The sequence below is a fragment of the Triturus cristatus genome, chromosome 1_2 (assembly GCF_964204655.1).
Source record: "Triturus cristatus chromosome 1_2, aTriCri1.1, whole genome shotgun sequence".
Lineage (NCBI taxonomy): Eukaryota > Metazoa > Chordata > Amphibia > Caudata > Salamandridae > Triturus > Triturus cristatus.
In genome coordinates, this window is record NC_140580.1 from 345,544,488 (window position 1) to 345,560,818 (window position 16,331).

Consider the following 16,331-nt stretch of genomic DNA (forward strand, 5'->3'; position numbering starts at 1 on the left):
CGTATGACATCAGCAAGACCAATGTAACATTTCTTGACATAGAAGTGTATGTTCAAGAGGGTAAGCTGAAAACAAGGCTTCACAAAAAAAAAGACAGCCAGGAATACAACCCTCCATGCTTCCAGCTTTCACCCTAACCACACCAAACTGAGTATTCCCTCTGGCAAAATGCTACGTGTGAAGATAAATTGTAGCACTGAGGATAAATTAAAAAAGTGCCAGGATGAAGTGACCAATAGATTTCTCGAAAGGGGCTATAACAAACTAGTGATTGAAAAGGCCCGCCAAGCAGCTAACAGAAGGAAGAGAGAGGCAATTCTATTCTCTTAAATACGTTCAAGAGAGGGAAAAGGCCAAGCCCCATTGAAATTTTTAACCACTTGCAATACACAAGATAAAGAACTCAGGTACTTGCTGAACAAAAACTGGCCCATAGTGAGATCAGATCCAGTCATAGGAAGACACTACCGAGGTACCCCCATAACATATCGAAGAGCACCATCATTAAGAGATGCAATAGTAAAGAGTAGTCCTGAGATGGACTGTGAACAAAGTTGGCTAAGACCACCCCGTGGGTTCTAGAAATGCACTGGCTGCAGGTGTTGGGTGATGTGTTCATGTTGAGGGATGCCAAGAACGAGTCTGGCTACGGTGATCTATATGGTCTGGAGTTTGCAGAACAGAGACTTGTTGATTCCGACTTAGAGGGTGTTTCTTTAGTCCAGTCGGCTGGTTAGTAGTTTGTGGGTGACGATCTTTCTTGATTCGGGGGGATCCATTTTAAGGTCTTGCGAATGTTGCGGAAGGTGTTGAAGCAGGTGGAGGTGACAGCTTTGATCTGTTGGGTCATAGAGAGGGAGGAGTTGAGTATGGTATGGGCGTGGTCCGTGGGAGTGGGGGTCTTCCGAAGACAGTGGGCCACCAGGTGTTGTCCCATACGGTGGGAGAGGGTCCAAGGACGAGTACCTCCATCTTCTCTGAGTTGAGCTTGAGGCAGCTGCTTCTCATCCAGGATGTGACGTCCTTCATTTCTTCCTGGAAGGTGGTGGTGATGGGATCCTTGGTGAGGGAGAGGATGAGCTGGGTGCTGTAGGCAAAGGAGATTATGTTGAGTCTGTGCTGTATGACGATGGCGGCGAGGGGGGCCATGTAGATGTTGAAGAGTGTTGGGCTGAGTGACTATCCTTGGGGTACTCCGCAGTTGATCTCTGTGGGTTCAGAGAGGAAGGGTGGCAGTCTGATTCTTTGGGTTCTGCTGGTGAGGAAGGAGCAGAGCCACTTGAGGGCGGTTCCCTGTATGCCGCCGTGGTTGAGTCTGGCAGCAAGAGTGCTGTGGGAGATGGTGTTGAAGGCTGAGGGGAGGTCGATTAGGATCAGGGCTGTGGTGTGGCCTTGGTCGAGCAGGTTGCGTATGTCATCTGTAGTGGCGAGAAGAGCAGTCTCTGTGCTGTGGAATCTGGATTGGGAGGAGTCAAGGATAGAGTTCCCTTTGATGAATTCCATTAATTGGGTGTTGACGGTCTTCTCAGTTACTTTGGCCGTCATGGGGAAGAGGGAGCTGGGTCAGTATGTCTTGAGGACCGAAGGGTCTGCCAAGGGCTTCTTGAGCCGTGGTTTGTCTTCTGCGCGTTTCCAGTCATCGGGGGAAGGTGCCGGTTTTCGAAGGTGGTGTTGATGGTGTGTTGTAGTTCTGGTGCAATGGCTGCAGCGGCTCTGGCGAAGCTGTGCAAAGAGCAGGGGTCCATGGGTGCTCCTGAGTGGATGTCTTTCATGGTCGATTGGGTGTCTTTGGTTGAGGCTGGGGTCCAGGCGGAGATGGTGGGTTGGCTGGCGTTGTTGGAGGGAGGAGTGGTTTTGGAGTCCGATGTCTGTTTGTTGAGGTTGTCGTAGAGGGCCTTGATTTTCAGATGAAAGTAGGAGCTGAACTTGTTGCAGAGGTCCTGGGAGGGGGTTATGTCGGTGGCCTTGCTGGGGGGTTTGGTGAATTCTTAGATGATGCTGAAGAGTTCCTTCGAGTTACTGGTGTTATCGGTAATCTTGCACTGAATGAAGGTTTGTTTGGTTGATCTGATGAGTTGGTGGTATTCTCACATGACGTTCGTGGATCTGGTATGCTCTTCCGAAGTTTTGCGGTTTCACCAATTCTTCTCGAGACATCTGTAGGCGTGTCTGGATTCCTGGAGGTCGGCAGTGAACCAGGTGGCCTTTCTGGGGTGCTGTCTGCCAGGGTTGTGAAGGGGTGCGAGTTCATCCAAGCAGTTGGAGATCCATCTGTGTAGTTCTTTGGCTGTGAGGTTGACGTCGGTCGAGGTGGAGGGTGGAGTTGAGGTGCTCCTTGGTGACTTTGCTCCAGTTCCTTCGTGGTGGGTGGGGTGCAGGTTTGGAGGCGGTGGGTTTGTCGACGTGGAAGTGTACACAGTGGTGGTCCGTCCAGAGGGGTTGGGTGGTGTGGCTGAAGTGGATGTTGTGTCCTCCTGCGAAGATGGGGTCGAGGGTGTGTCCTGCCTTGTGGGTGGGGGTGGTGATAAGCTGTTTTGGTCCAAGGTTGGCGAGGTTGTCCAGGAGGGTAAAGGAGTTGGGGTCGTTGACATTGTCGAGGTGGAAGGTGAGGTCTCCTATGAGTATGTAGTCCATAGAGGGTATGGCGTGGGGGACGACGAGGTCGACGATGGTAGTGGCGAATGCTGTTAGGGATCTGGGGCCTGTAGGCGAGAGTGCCATGTAGGGTGGATCTGGGGCTGGTATGTATCTGGAAATGGATGTATTCGGTGGTGGATAGAGAGTCGCTCGTGCTGGAGGTGGTGAGTCGGAGGGAGTCTTCTATAACTCACGCGACCGCAATCCACTGCTGATGACGTCAGATATTACATCACTGTATTTAGACACTTATTTACCCATGTATTCTTCCATTAATCTTTAGCTATACATATATTACAAATATTTATTTTTCAGAAAGACACATATGTCATCAGTGATGTAATATCTGACGTCATCAGCAGAGGATTGCGGTCGCGTGAGTTATAGTTGCCTGCACTAACTATAACGGGTGAATTTCATTGGTTTTTCACAAGTGAAATGTCCTGCTAACTATAACATGTGTTAAACCTATGGTTTTTTCAGTGAATTTGCAAGGTTTTTTAAATGCTAATTCCTAACTATAACGTGTGTGAAACCTATGGTTTTTTCAGTGAATTTCAAAGGTTTTTTAAATGCAATTTTTTTTTATTTTTGTTAAAAAATAATATCCAACCTATGTATCAAATAATATATGTACTATATCCTGCATTATGGAATGGTTAATTTTTTTAAAATTAATGTTTACATATAGTTGTACATCACAGTTATTATCTTCTACAACCCTTGAAACTTTTAATTTTTTTTTTTATGGATTTTTTGCCGTGCGCGTACGGTGCGCTGACGCTACGCGCTCCGTATGTCATAAGTACGGAGCGCTTACGTGATATGTACGCGACGTACGTACGCATACGTACGTGACGTACATACGCATGCATGACGTACGTACGCATGCTTACTTCTTCGGTAACACGTACACGCATGCGCGTTGCACGGAACCAAGGTCGCGGTTACGCGGGTGTGTGTAATGCGCATGCGCGAGTGCGTCCTACGTACGTGCTCCGTAAGCGCATGTTTACGTCACGTTTGCGCATGCGTTCTTGTTTACGAGCGCGTAGCATAAGCTTACTGAGCGCGCACGGTAGATCATGTGATCCAGAAAGAACACTTTTCATTGGTTTAAACTACTTTCAGTTCCAGAAACTTCCAACACCACACCCATTTCCCTCATTACTGCTTGAGATCCCCTAGGAGAAGGAGCTGAATTGACATTGAGATACAATGGCAGAGCAGCAGTCCTCTTCTGAGAGTGAGCCTAGCAGCACCATCATCAGACAGAGAAGGAGGAAACAAAAGACTTCTTTTGTGTGGGAGTATTTTACTTTTCCAGAGGAGCAGAAAAAGGTGAATGCTCCATTGGTCACTTGCAGACTTTGTGACCGTATTTTATCTAGAGGAAATCCAAAGAAAAAGTATTCCTTTGGAAATCACTCTATGATGAGACACATTATGGATGTACATCCCAGGACCTTTGCTCGACATACTGAAGAAAACTCTTCAGTAAGTCACCGGAGCCCATCCTCAGAAGCTCAGCCGAGTACATCATCGGCAGCTCAGCTGAGCCCTTCCTCTGAGGTGGGAGCATCACCTTCTTCAGCTCCTCTGGACATTAACCCTCAATTTCGGAGGGTTTCAATGAGGTGTACAACGTGTTGTGGTCTTATTGTTTTTGGGGAGACCAGTGTTTCCCTTATTAACAATAAGATAGACCAGCACGTTTGTAGACGTTCATAATATTCCCATTCTTTCTTTCCTCTATCCCTGTATTAACACAACGGCTCTTTTAAGAGGCAACCTTACCTCACAATTTTTTTTCTTTTTTTTTAATCTTTCCTTTTTGAAAAAATGTTCTTGCCGTGCGCGTACGGTACGCGTAGTTCACGGAATCGTTACGCGAAGTTCGCGGAATTTTTCCGTTTGCGCCGTGCGCGTACGCTACGCGCATTCCGCGATTTTTCAAAAAAAAATTACAATTAATTTTTGCCCTTGGGGGTCCTTCTGGGACCCCCTGACAAAGGCTAGGGGGTCAGGAACTGTCCACCCTGCCCCCTTTTCACATTCTCCACCTTTGTTTTTCACCCCCTCAGAGTGCGAGAGACAAAATGGCGGCCGACACTTCCTGGTTTCGACCAATTCGAATGTTTACTAAGATCTAACAACCAATCAGAATCGCGCTCGCGCACGGCAGCGTGCGCGTACGGTAAGCTTACGGTACGCGCTCGGAGCGCGCCTACAGATATATATATTGATTTAAATGCTATTTTCTCAGGAAATACTGAACAGATTTACACGAGATCTTCAAAAGGCACATCCCTGACCTGAGGGCTACCTCTCTGCCAAATTTCAAGTAATTCTGTTCAGCCGTTCGGGCTGTAGCTCGGACTAAAGGTCCTATGGAAAAATGCATGGGGAAAAAGCGTTTTGGGACCCCCCCTTTTTCTCAGCCCCCGCTTGACGAATCCCCCCGAGACTTTCAGGGAAGGAGCGGAGCGGAGCGCCCCACCTATTTTGAGAATTTCGCGAGGATTCGTCAATCGGCGCCAAAGTTATTCCAAATAGAATGTTGCGGATTTCCTATCGAAACACGGTCCTAACTATAACTATCTACTGGCGACCGCCAGTAGATAATATGCACACACACACATTTATATATATGTATCTATCTGTGTATATATATATACATATATATAAAATGGCTCCAAAACCCATCGGTAGCTGCCGAACTCTGGATATATATATATATATATATATATATATATATATATATATATATTCTGCTCGTAAAGTCCCTTACTCCCATCCGGAGAAAAAAGGCAGCGGCACTCGCGGGTTTCGGTTTTGGGCCAGTTTATTCCTTAGCGCTTAACAGACGCGTTTCGGGTTCTCCCTTCGTCAGTGTGTAAACAATATACAGAGTGCGGCGCCATTTTTTATACAAAACTACATATTTCCGGGAATTGCGAGCAAAGAAGGACCAGCATACCCCTAAGGATTTTTTGGGCGCCATCTTGGAGTGTGCAAGAAACAGCGTTAGACATATGTTATTATATTCAATCAATACATCATATCATTCGCGTTATTCAATAAATGTTGTGTTACATATATATGCAGCCTTATTACTACAATCCTGTACCTCCTTTTTAAAAAAAAATCTCGCCGTGGATCGGCTTTTGGCGGTTCCACTGAACCGCCCTGTCCCTCATATTGCTCATTATTATAGCCGTGTATCGGCATATTACAACCCGTTTATATACACTTGATTTAAGAGGTTTTTACAGATTTACAATGTCACATATCATGTTGGAATTCATTCTTATCACTGGGCTAGATCCCCAAATGCACTATTAATTCTTGTCATTTTTTTGCCTCCTAGAGCCACACCAACCACATATCCTGATGGAGGAGGGCGACATGACACCCATGGAGTACGAACAACACCTGAAAGGGAAAAGCGATTTCATCAAAGGGACCAAGAGAGACCCACGGGCAGAGAAAAAGGTGAAGATGACTAATAAGTTTCTCTCCAGTTCCTTTTTTTTCATTTTTACTAAGTGTTGTGTGTTTGGTAGCTGATTTATTGGCTCAGGGTCTGAAGCTAGCTCCTCGATCAGTTCCATGTGAAAAAAGTGCAAAAACATATTTTGCAAAGACATATAGGATCATTTTAACCCTGGCGTACACCTCACAAGCCTGCCTCTGCTCCTCAGGCAGAGGACTATCTGCCAGCTTCTGAGACAGTTGGTCTGATGGCTGCTGAGTCTGCAGTCAGACAAAAGTGTATGCGGTTCCTAAGGAAGGAGAAGGGGAGGTCAAGTGCAAGGCCAGGTAAGAGAAGGACTAGGAAGGGGGAGTGCTCCAATAAGAAGCAAAGGCCCTCACACACCCGAAGGATTTCATCCTTCTTCCTCGTTGGACCGGCGCTGCAATGCCCAATAGGCCCTGCAGGGGGGCTCTTTGCAGGAGGCCTTCTGGATTGTAAGTAGAGGCCCTAAGTGATGGGGCAGATGCGTGGTGAGTAGAGTGGGTGCAGTGAGTGTGTTAAAAATAGCCATTAGGGTCCATAGGAACCTTTAATTGCTGGCCACTGATGCTATGGCTAAAAACAGACTACAAGAGTCGTGGCTGGCTAGGAGAATTAAACCTGCTACAGCTCGATGTATGGAATGATGGGTGAGAATGGTTAAAAGGTTGACATGTTTCACACCTCTAGTCTCCTAATGGATGAGTGGCATTTCTTCAGGACCAGGGAAAGAAACTTAATGTACTCTGAATTGAAGGAGATGGTCAAAAGGGTGTCCTAAGGAGTACTGTCCCTGTGTCACAAATGCAAAGGTAATTCGGGAGGGGGGACAAATGAAGTGAGTTCTTCTAGTGAACCTCTAGGAAGGGGTGTCGCAGGGCACCAACCTGGAAGTCCCGGACAACCACAACACTGATGGAAGGGAGTTGCCACCATGTAGGTGCTCCCATGCATTGGACCTACCCATGTCCGAATGCCAGGGAAGGTGTCATGTTTGTTCCACTCACTTAGCAAATCTTTTTTGTTTTTCAAGAACACATTTTCAAAGTAGGAGTTTGTTCTGGATAACTGAAAAATTATTCCCTGAAGTGCAAGGAGATTTCTCCCTGCACGTGGCGGCTACTGGTGGATTTCCCTGTCCTTGCCCACCATGCCTGGCATGGTGGTCCCAACAAGGGACATCTAAACCATACTTTAATACAGACCTGCCAACTCATACAGTCCCACTGTGTGTCACAGGAATTTGTCTTCCATCACACAGTCACCGGGTGAGGAGCCGTAATTACACCATGGCAGGTAAGGAGAGCTGGAAACCATGGCAGAGAGTGGATTTCCAGCTTTTTTTTTTAGGATTCAAACTTGCAATCCCCATTAAGGGGTGTGAAAACACCCCATGACATCCCCAGCAGCCTCAACAACCTTTTGATCTCGTTATTTTTGGTGGAAGGAGGAGGTCAATGGGGCTTGGAACGGGGGCATAAGGCCCCGCTCCTTCAAAGGCCACGCCCCTTCTCACATGAGTGATTTTGTTCTCAATTCGGCAAGTCTGTTGATATCGCCTTAAAAAATGTTGACATGTGCCTAATTATTAAATTCAGCCACTTCCTGCATATCTTAGGACTAGGTTTCCATACTACTCCAAGTACTTGAATAGTATCATACTCGGGTTCAAACTTATATGGGGGCTAGTGCTTGATAGCGGGATAGGGTACAGCTTTTAATCACCTGAATTGAGGATCTACAACAGCATTCTAGGATCATTAGTTAATCTACAGTTCTGTCAAATAGCGTATTCTTTTGCTAATTGTTGCAATATATTTGCAGAAATGTTTAAAATAATGCTTTTGTAGCAAAATATACTTTGTCGGCATCGTACGCTACTTTATTTTCTAAAAGCATGCACCTTGTATACAAAAAAACCTTTCAAGATACTGGCATAATACTGATTTAAGCAGAAAATGTGTCTCAGTTCAACATTTTCTGTGTGAACCAGTCTCCGATTGGTATCTCGTAAAACATTTTTATATGTGAAGTGTGCGCTTAAGGTAAACATTTTTTTGCATAATGCAAAATTTTAAGAAATTTCACAAATTTCGCATAATACAAAGTTTTGGAACTTTATGAATTTTAGCAGGATAACTAAATTTCACCAAGGCCAGCCTTTATGGATGCGCTACTAACTGGAGAGAGCAAAGCTGCTTGTTTGTGCATAAATTGCTGCACTCTTTGGAGTTGCTTATTTAAAATTTGGGGGGTAAATTGTGTAAATTCACAAAACTGTTTTGGGAGAAAAAATAATGCAAAATACATATAAATCATACAATGGAAATTAAATGAGATTACACTCATGTAATTAAAATATCGGCCAACCCTATCAGTAACGCAGTGGAATTCATTTCTTTTAAACCACGTTTTGCAATTCCTGCATGTTGAAAATGAGTGTACTAGCTTGGGAGGGGGGTGAAACCGTACTCAAGCAGCAACTACAATTTCTGTTAGGGTGAAACACAAGCAATATCCAAATTAACCTAAATTTAACCCTCTAATAGCTTGACACAAAAGCAATCAGGCTTAACTTAGAGGCAATGTCTAAAGTATTTATGCAGAGCTTCAAATAGTATTAAAGTGGAAACACAACACAGGAAACATCCCACTCCAGCTTAGAAAAATAGAGTAAAACTTTAAATTATTTGAGACTAAAACAACCAAATCTAATCAGTAGAACTGGAGATATTCAATTTCAAAGTTTTTGTAAAAATAGTGCCTAGAAGCACACAGTGGTTATCTGGTTGTGCCGGACCTGGGCACAGTCACATGTTCAGGCCAACCACAACGGAGCATGGGCTAGCTACAGGGACCAGGTTGGGTCTACTGGAAAAAGTACCTTAAATCCTGGTTGTGGAATGATGTGAGGTCCTGTGTCGAGAATTAATTACGTTGCTGATACTATGCAAGGTTCTTGCAAGCAGATCCTGCAGCTTCTGTTCCAAGGGAGCTGCAGTGGTGATGAGAGGTTCGTGTGTGGAGACAAATTTTACACGGGCATTTCTGAGGAGCTGTGGTGGCAAGGCGATATCCATGAATGAAGATTCGTCATGTAGCTGTGGTTCTGAGCGGCTGTGGTGGCGATGCAAAATCCTGTGCCTGGGATGCTTTGCGCTGCTGTTCCGATGTGAAGTCATGCAAAGCGATGCACCATGCTGCATTGATTCTCCTGGGACCATAGATGGGCTGGCTGAGCACCTTCAGGAATACTTCCAAGGGTCGGGAATTGGGGTGGCACTGCTTGGGGGGTGGGGGACAAGACTGTTCTGTCCCTGAGACTCTTATCAGGCGGCCAGCCTACTGGCCCTTAGAGTCACTCTGGTGGTGCTGGGTTCAAGATGCAGGTCCAGTCCTTCACTCAAGCAGCAGGCACAAGGGCAGCAGGGCAACAGAGAAGCAGTCCTTCCATCAGAGCAGCACAGCAGTCCTTCCGAGTCTTCCACAGGTCCAGAAGTGTACTGAAGAGTTGAGTCTTAGGGTCTAATATTTATACCTGGTGCCCACTTTAAAGTAGGAGAAGGTTCTGGAGGTTTCCACCCCCAAAGGGGCTTGGAATTACCCTTACTCCCTGCCCTGTCCCCAGATTGACTGGTGTCACAAAAGACTGGTGCCAAACTCTTTTGTGAGCGTATTCTGGAAGAGCCTTTGTGATGTGCATGTGCAGTAGGTGTCAGCTCCTCTCCCTCATCAAGTCAGAGATGGCCCATTGTTCCAACACCTATGGCCCTTTTTTAATTGTCTAGGAGCAATATATCAAGACCAACTGCAAGCTACGCCTAGTTATGTAAGCCAGTAAACAGGCTGCAGGCACCAAATGGTTAAGACAAGAAAATGCCAACTTTCTGAAAGTAGCATTTTCAGAACTCAGACCTAAAATCCAACTTTACCATTAAAAAGGGCTTTAAATTACAACTCTTTAGACACCAAACTCAATGTTTCTACTTGCTCCCAACTGAAAGTTATTGCTTATTAAATGTAATAAGTTAATCCAATGATATCCTATGGGAGAGGAAGGCCTTGCAGTAGTGAAAAACAAATGTAAGGTTTGTTCACCACCAGGACATGGAACGTTTAAAAGTACATATCCCTCTTGTTAAATACACTACACCCTGCTCTCTGTGCTGTCAAGGGCCTACAATAGAGGTTGCTTATTGTATTAAAAAGGACGGTTTAAGCCTGGCAAAAGCTGTTTTTGGCTAGGTCAAAATAGCAGGGTAAACTGCACACACAGGTTGCAATGGCAGGCCTGAGACATGCTTAAAATGCTACTTAAGTGAGTGGCACAATGGTTGGAAGTAGAAAAATGCCAAATTCAAAAGTTGGCATTTTCAGAATGGTGGAAAAAAATTGTCTTTACCATTTAAGAGGACCTTTAATTACATGTCTTTAGTCTCCAAACTTGCCCTGTCCAACTTCTCCAATGGAAAGTTATCACTTATTAAATGTAATCCTGTGGGAGCTGTAGGCCTTGCCGTAGTAAAAAAAATGAATTTAGGAGTCTTTCACTACCAGGCCATGTAAAACGTAAAAGTACATATCTAACATTTTTTAGATACACTGCACCATGCCCTCTGGGCTGGTCAGGGCGTAACTTAAGGGTGACCTATATGTATGAAAAAGGAAGGTTTGTACTTGGCAAATGGTTTATTTTGCCAGGTTGACATGGCAGTTTAAAAACAATGGCAAGCCTGAGACTTGTGTTAAGAGATCCTTAAGTGGGTGGCACAATGTGTGATGCAGGCCCATTAGTAGCATTTAATATATAGGCCCTGGTTAGTAGCACATTACTAGAGACTTACAAGTAAATTAAATGTGCCAATTGGGTGCAATACAGTATTATCACGTTTAAAGGAGAGAGCACAAGCACTTTACCACTGATTAGCAGTGGTATAGTGTGCAGAGTCCTAAAGCCACCAAAAATTATTGGGGGAAAACCACACCAAGGATGTCAGGTTCAACATTGCAGATTTAGGGCAATTCTGTACAATTGTATTCCAAACACAGTACTATGGCAGCACAGAAAATATGTATCAGGTTACCACAAACGTTATTTCATGTTTATTGACCAAAACTACTAATTCCAGATTCAAAGCTATATCTCCAATGAGTGATAACTTTATTAATACTACAATATATCATTCCGGAATGAAGCACTTGGCCCTAAATGGAGGGTATACGTTTTAAAAGTTGAATGCGGGGGGGGCTGGGCCATGGGCGCGATGAAGTGAGACGTGCGTCTGAGAGGCTCCGTCTCCCCGGGGCCCGCTATGCTGAATTAACGCACTTTGGAGCAGCAGTGGTGGACTGGGAGGCTTGTCCCAGCTCCTGGAACCAGTGGGGCTTTATCTGCAGGCAACTTGTGCCTGATTGACCAGATCCCTCGCACAGTGCGGGAGAGAAGTCCCACGGCGGAGGGCTGTGATCGGCTGCCGCCATTTTGTCGCTGATTGGTGGGAGCCTGCAAACGAGCCTGTGGAGGTGACGGCTGCGTCTGGACAACCTGGGAGCTCCCTGACCTTTGCTGCGGCATCCCCTGGTACAGTCTGTACCAGCGCCTGCTCTACCGAGCGCTCGCGGCTGTCTGAAAGTGAGACACTATGGGAGGACACGGTGGCTGCCATCTTACGGCAGATCTGCGACCTGTCTTGGCTGCCAGTGGGAGGCCGGGACCCCGGCGCAGCACAGTGGCGAGGCCGCCTGCGAAGCAGAGTGGTGACCAATGACTTCCAGTGTGGAGACGAGGCACGGAGGCCAGAGGGCAGGCCTGGGGGAGACTCAGTAGCACAGGAGCGCTTAGAGGACCTGCCCAGCCCTACTGCGGACTCATTGGGAGCTACCTGCACCAGTGCCTGGACAGAGGGGTGCTTCAGGGACACCGGAGGCTGTCATCTTTAGGCGGGCTCCCGTGATGGGCCTGCCCCCCTATTGGCACACTGCTGCAGCTCTTAAACCGGAACAACGTCCTGGAGGTGAGTGCTCGCCCGTCCTTCCAGGACAGATGGTTAGGGGTGCTGGTGGTTACCTCCGGGGCCACTGGATCCCACTTGCCCTTGCCTGCACTAACATAGCGAGAGGTGCTTGGCGGTGGCCATTCTGGGGCTGGAGCTCGGGGTGTGCCGTCATCCCCTGGAGGCTCTTGGCGGCCATCGGACACCAATAACTTCCCTAGAATCTTGTTGCCCACCACCTGATGCCTATGTAATGTAATGTAATGTAATGTATAAATATTTATATAGCGCAGAAGACTGTGACCCTACGGGTATCCAGGCGCTCAGACCAAACGAGATGTTTTAATACTGAGGGGGGCACAATCGGGGACATCATGCTGCTGGAAAGAGCCAGGCCTTGAGGCTCCTTCTGAATTCCATCAACGGCTGCGTCTGTCTGAGTTCAGGTGGAAGCTCGTTCCAGCTTCGGGCTCCAACCACACTAAAGGCCCTCCCCCCCAGTCTTGCCCGTTTGAACCTGGGCTGGGCCAGCAAACTGGCCTTGGATGACCGCAGCTGCCTTACGGGGGAGTACCTTGAGAATCTTTCCTGGAGTGGGACAGGACCTGTTCCGTGGATTGCCTTATGAACCAGGCAGAGGGACTTGAATAGGACCCCCTCTCTACAGGCAACCAGTGTAGTTCTCTTAGTGCCTGAGTGGAGGAAGAGTCGAACTTGCGGCCAAGTGCCAACTTAGCAGCGGCTGACTGAACTCTCTGTAGCCCCTGCAGAATGTATTGGGGGCTCCGAGATACAGCGAGTTGCAGTAATCCATTCTGCTAAGTATTGTGCTCCTGACGACCGTACTACGAGAGTCTGCAGGCAGCAACGGAAGAATACGGCGTAAAAGTCGTAGCAGTCCAAAACAGGTGCTGGATGTTTTATTCGCCTGTGAGTCCAACTGGAGGTTATTATCGAATAGAACCCCGAGATTCCGTACTGTGCCGGCTGGTACCAGTGGGGCCGCGTCCGGAGCGAGCCTAAAATCCACTGGTAGATGTTGAATCTGTCTTGTTGGCGCATAGTACATCAACTCGGTTTTGTCTCCATTGAACTGCAGGCAGTTTCTCTGTAGCCAGTCCGTAGTCTGCCTCATGCAGCTTTGGAACTGCTCCAGAGGGACTGCCTGTTTACCTTCCAGGGAGAATGCCAGTTGTGTGTCGTCTGCATAATTAATCAGCTCCACCCCAAACGCCTTGATGATAGAGAATAACGGCTGCAGATATATATTGAACAGGATGGGGATGATGCTGGAACCCTGTGGAACTCCAAAGTCTACGGGGGGTATTTTCTGAGGAAAAGGGACCCATAGTCACCATTTGGTGTCTCCCCGCTAGATAGGAGCGAAGCCACTGTAATGCCTGACCTCCCACACCAAACTCCATCAGCCGTCCCAGCAGAATTTTGTGACTCACGGTATCGAGCGCGGATGACAAATCCAGGAGCACCAGGACGGCGGTGCTCCCGGTGTCAGCCCGCACACGCATCGAGTCCAGCATGGTGACTAATGCTGACTCGGTTCCGTGGCAGGGGCGGAAGCCAAACTGGTCCTTGTCCAGCAGAGAATTGACCTCTAGATAGTTCGAGAGGGACCCACTCACCGCCTTCTCTAAGATTTTGATAGGGAACGGGAGGAGAGTGATAGGCCGAAAACTGGCAGGAACAGTTGGGTCCAGAGTTGGTTTATATGCATGCTTACTCACGCGGATGGGCCACCTGGCTCCACTGAGCCCCGCATAGCTCTGGAAAAGATTGGCGGCTGGCACCCTTGGGTGGACACCTGCGGCGGGCCTGCTTCCTTTCCCCCTGGCAAGGCTCTGAGACCTGTTTGGTTGGCCCGCTGGGGGGACGGACATTTGTCTTAGTGCATACCCCCGGTGGCAGTGTCGGGCGATGATTGGCTGAACTGGCCTGGATGGCGACACTCTTTTCCTTCTGAGCGAACTCTCCCCACACGGCTGTAAATTGGGTGGTCGGGGACTGGAGCTACTGAGTAGGGAGGAGCGCGGGAGCATACAGCGTGGGAAGTGCTGAACCTACCACCTACGAGCAGCGCATTGGAAGATGAGCTACATTGCAGCGGCAGCTTCCCGAACGAGACCGCGTAGTTCCGCACCACTGGACCCTAGCTATGCCATGCTCTCTGGGCTGTAAGGAGACCCCGGTGACAACTCTGTGGAGCAAGATCACCCAGCCAGATGTGGCGATGCAGTCCAGGGCTGAATAATTCATTTATTTGTCCATCAGGCACTCTTGTCAACTCGTTTTATGTTGATTTCGTCCTTTTTTATGGTGTGCTGCTCCCTCTTTTAGTGTTTTGTCTAAGAACACTCTCTATTAAACATGAGTTCAGGGGAAAATGATATCTCTCACTTTCAAGTTAGAGGTGCGCACAATTATCCTTAGACCCGTTCAGGTCTAGTCACATTCAATCTGTTTAGTAAAGAATTCCATCCAATTCAATGTAGTTTTGCTTTCATTTCATTTATTTCTCTTCTATTCTTCAAATTGTAATGTTTACTCATCTCTTTAGTAAAGAAACAAATTCTTTTTACATGTTCACACTACCCAATGCATTTCGGGTCAACAAAAAAGACCCTTCTTCAGGGGTCTGAAACAGAAAAAATAAAGGAAATATAATGAGCGATTCAGTCATCTAATCATACTCTTTCAGTATTAGACTCTGTCTGATGTACAACAATATAATCAATGGATCTCATTTATAGTAAAGTTTTCATTATTCTTATCGGTCGGTGAGGTCTAAAAAGTATTTACATATCTATATCATGAGAACCCAATGCCTGTATTACCCTATCGATATTTAAATAAAACACATAAAAAATAATCCAAATTAAGTAAAACATGTGCTAACTGAAATTCGTTAACATTTTACTCTCGTGAACAATTAATAGCAAAAATGTCTAAAAACGAAGACTAAGAGCTAACATAACTATTCTTTACAAGCCTTTAGATTACTTACTTCCGTGTGCAACAGAGGTTCCCGCCTCTCCCTCAATTCGAGTTCCGTTTACAAGTCAACCCTTGTGTGTGGTATTTATTCGTGACTCAATTGGTTGAGAGCACGATGACGCATCGTGCCTACAGCCAATCATGTGTAATGGTTAGCGGAACCTAACAGTTACTCTTTTCCGTGTTGGTGATAATCCCGCCTAATCTTGACCTATCAGAATTCAATTACCAAATGCACAACGGTTGTTATAACTAGGTAGAAGCGCGCTCATTGGTCGCTCCTCTACAGACTTAAAAACAATTTTTATCTTATTTATGGTGATTCTACACAACAAACAAATATTGTAAAAAACGAACCAATAATTGTGAAATTAATTACATGATCATCCAATATCAAATCAAAGTTAAACAGTGTTCAAATGATAACTATCAATACAAGCTGGTAATACCTAGTTTTGTCAAACATCTTCAAAAAGTGTTTTCTATGCAGGAAGACAAACAATAAATCCTCACGAGTTTTACAAAAAACAGGATAGTTCAATTCTATCATTAATTCCTTCCGGTTGCATGCTAGCCATTTTTCTGATCCAGAAATATTCTGCTCTTAATCTCTGTTTATGAGTGTCCATCGATGAGTTTGGTTTGATCACTTCTAATATGGTAAATTGTAGTTGTGCAATGTTGTGTCCAGCCTCTATCCAATGCATAGCCAATGTGGACTTGCGATTTTTATTTCTTATGTTGCTTTTATGTTCTGTAATCCTGATTTTTATTTTGCGTTCTGTCTGACCCACGTATAATTTACCACAGGGGCATTTTATTCCGTAAATAACTCCTTTTGTGTCGCAAGTGCTTGAATGTAGAAGAGGAATCATTTGTCCAGTCATTGGATGTCTAAATTGTTGACCAGTTATCACATTATTGCAATGTGTGCAGTTCTCGCATCTTTTCATACCTTTGTGAATCATCTTAACGCCTTGATTTGGTTGTTTCTTGATTAATTCTTTTAAATTTTTTGATCTCTTGTATGCAAAAGTAATTTGATTGGCTACTAGAGGTTGCAAATCTGGTTCTTCTGTAATGAGTGACCAGTGTTTTCTCATGATAGTGGTGATCTGTTTGGATTGAACTGAGTGTTTGAGTACGCATACTGTAAGTTTTTTCTCCAATTTTTC

At 46.0% G+C, this 16,331-nt stretch overlaps 1 protein-coding gene across 1 annotated transcript in view; it reads left to right on the forward strand.

Moving 5' to 3' along the window:
* The window catches only part of VWA5B1 (von Willebrand factor A domain containing 5B1), a 575,143-nt gene that overhangs the window by 41,157 nt on the left and 517,655 nt on the right, over positions 1-16,331 (forward strand). Inside the window, exon 6 of the mRNA XM_085614890.1 lies at positions 6,008-6,132. Coding sequence (XP_085471016.1) covers positions 6,008-6,132 — 125 coding nt within the window. The remainder of the gene's footprint in view (positions 1-6,007; positions 6,133-16,331) is intronic.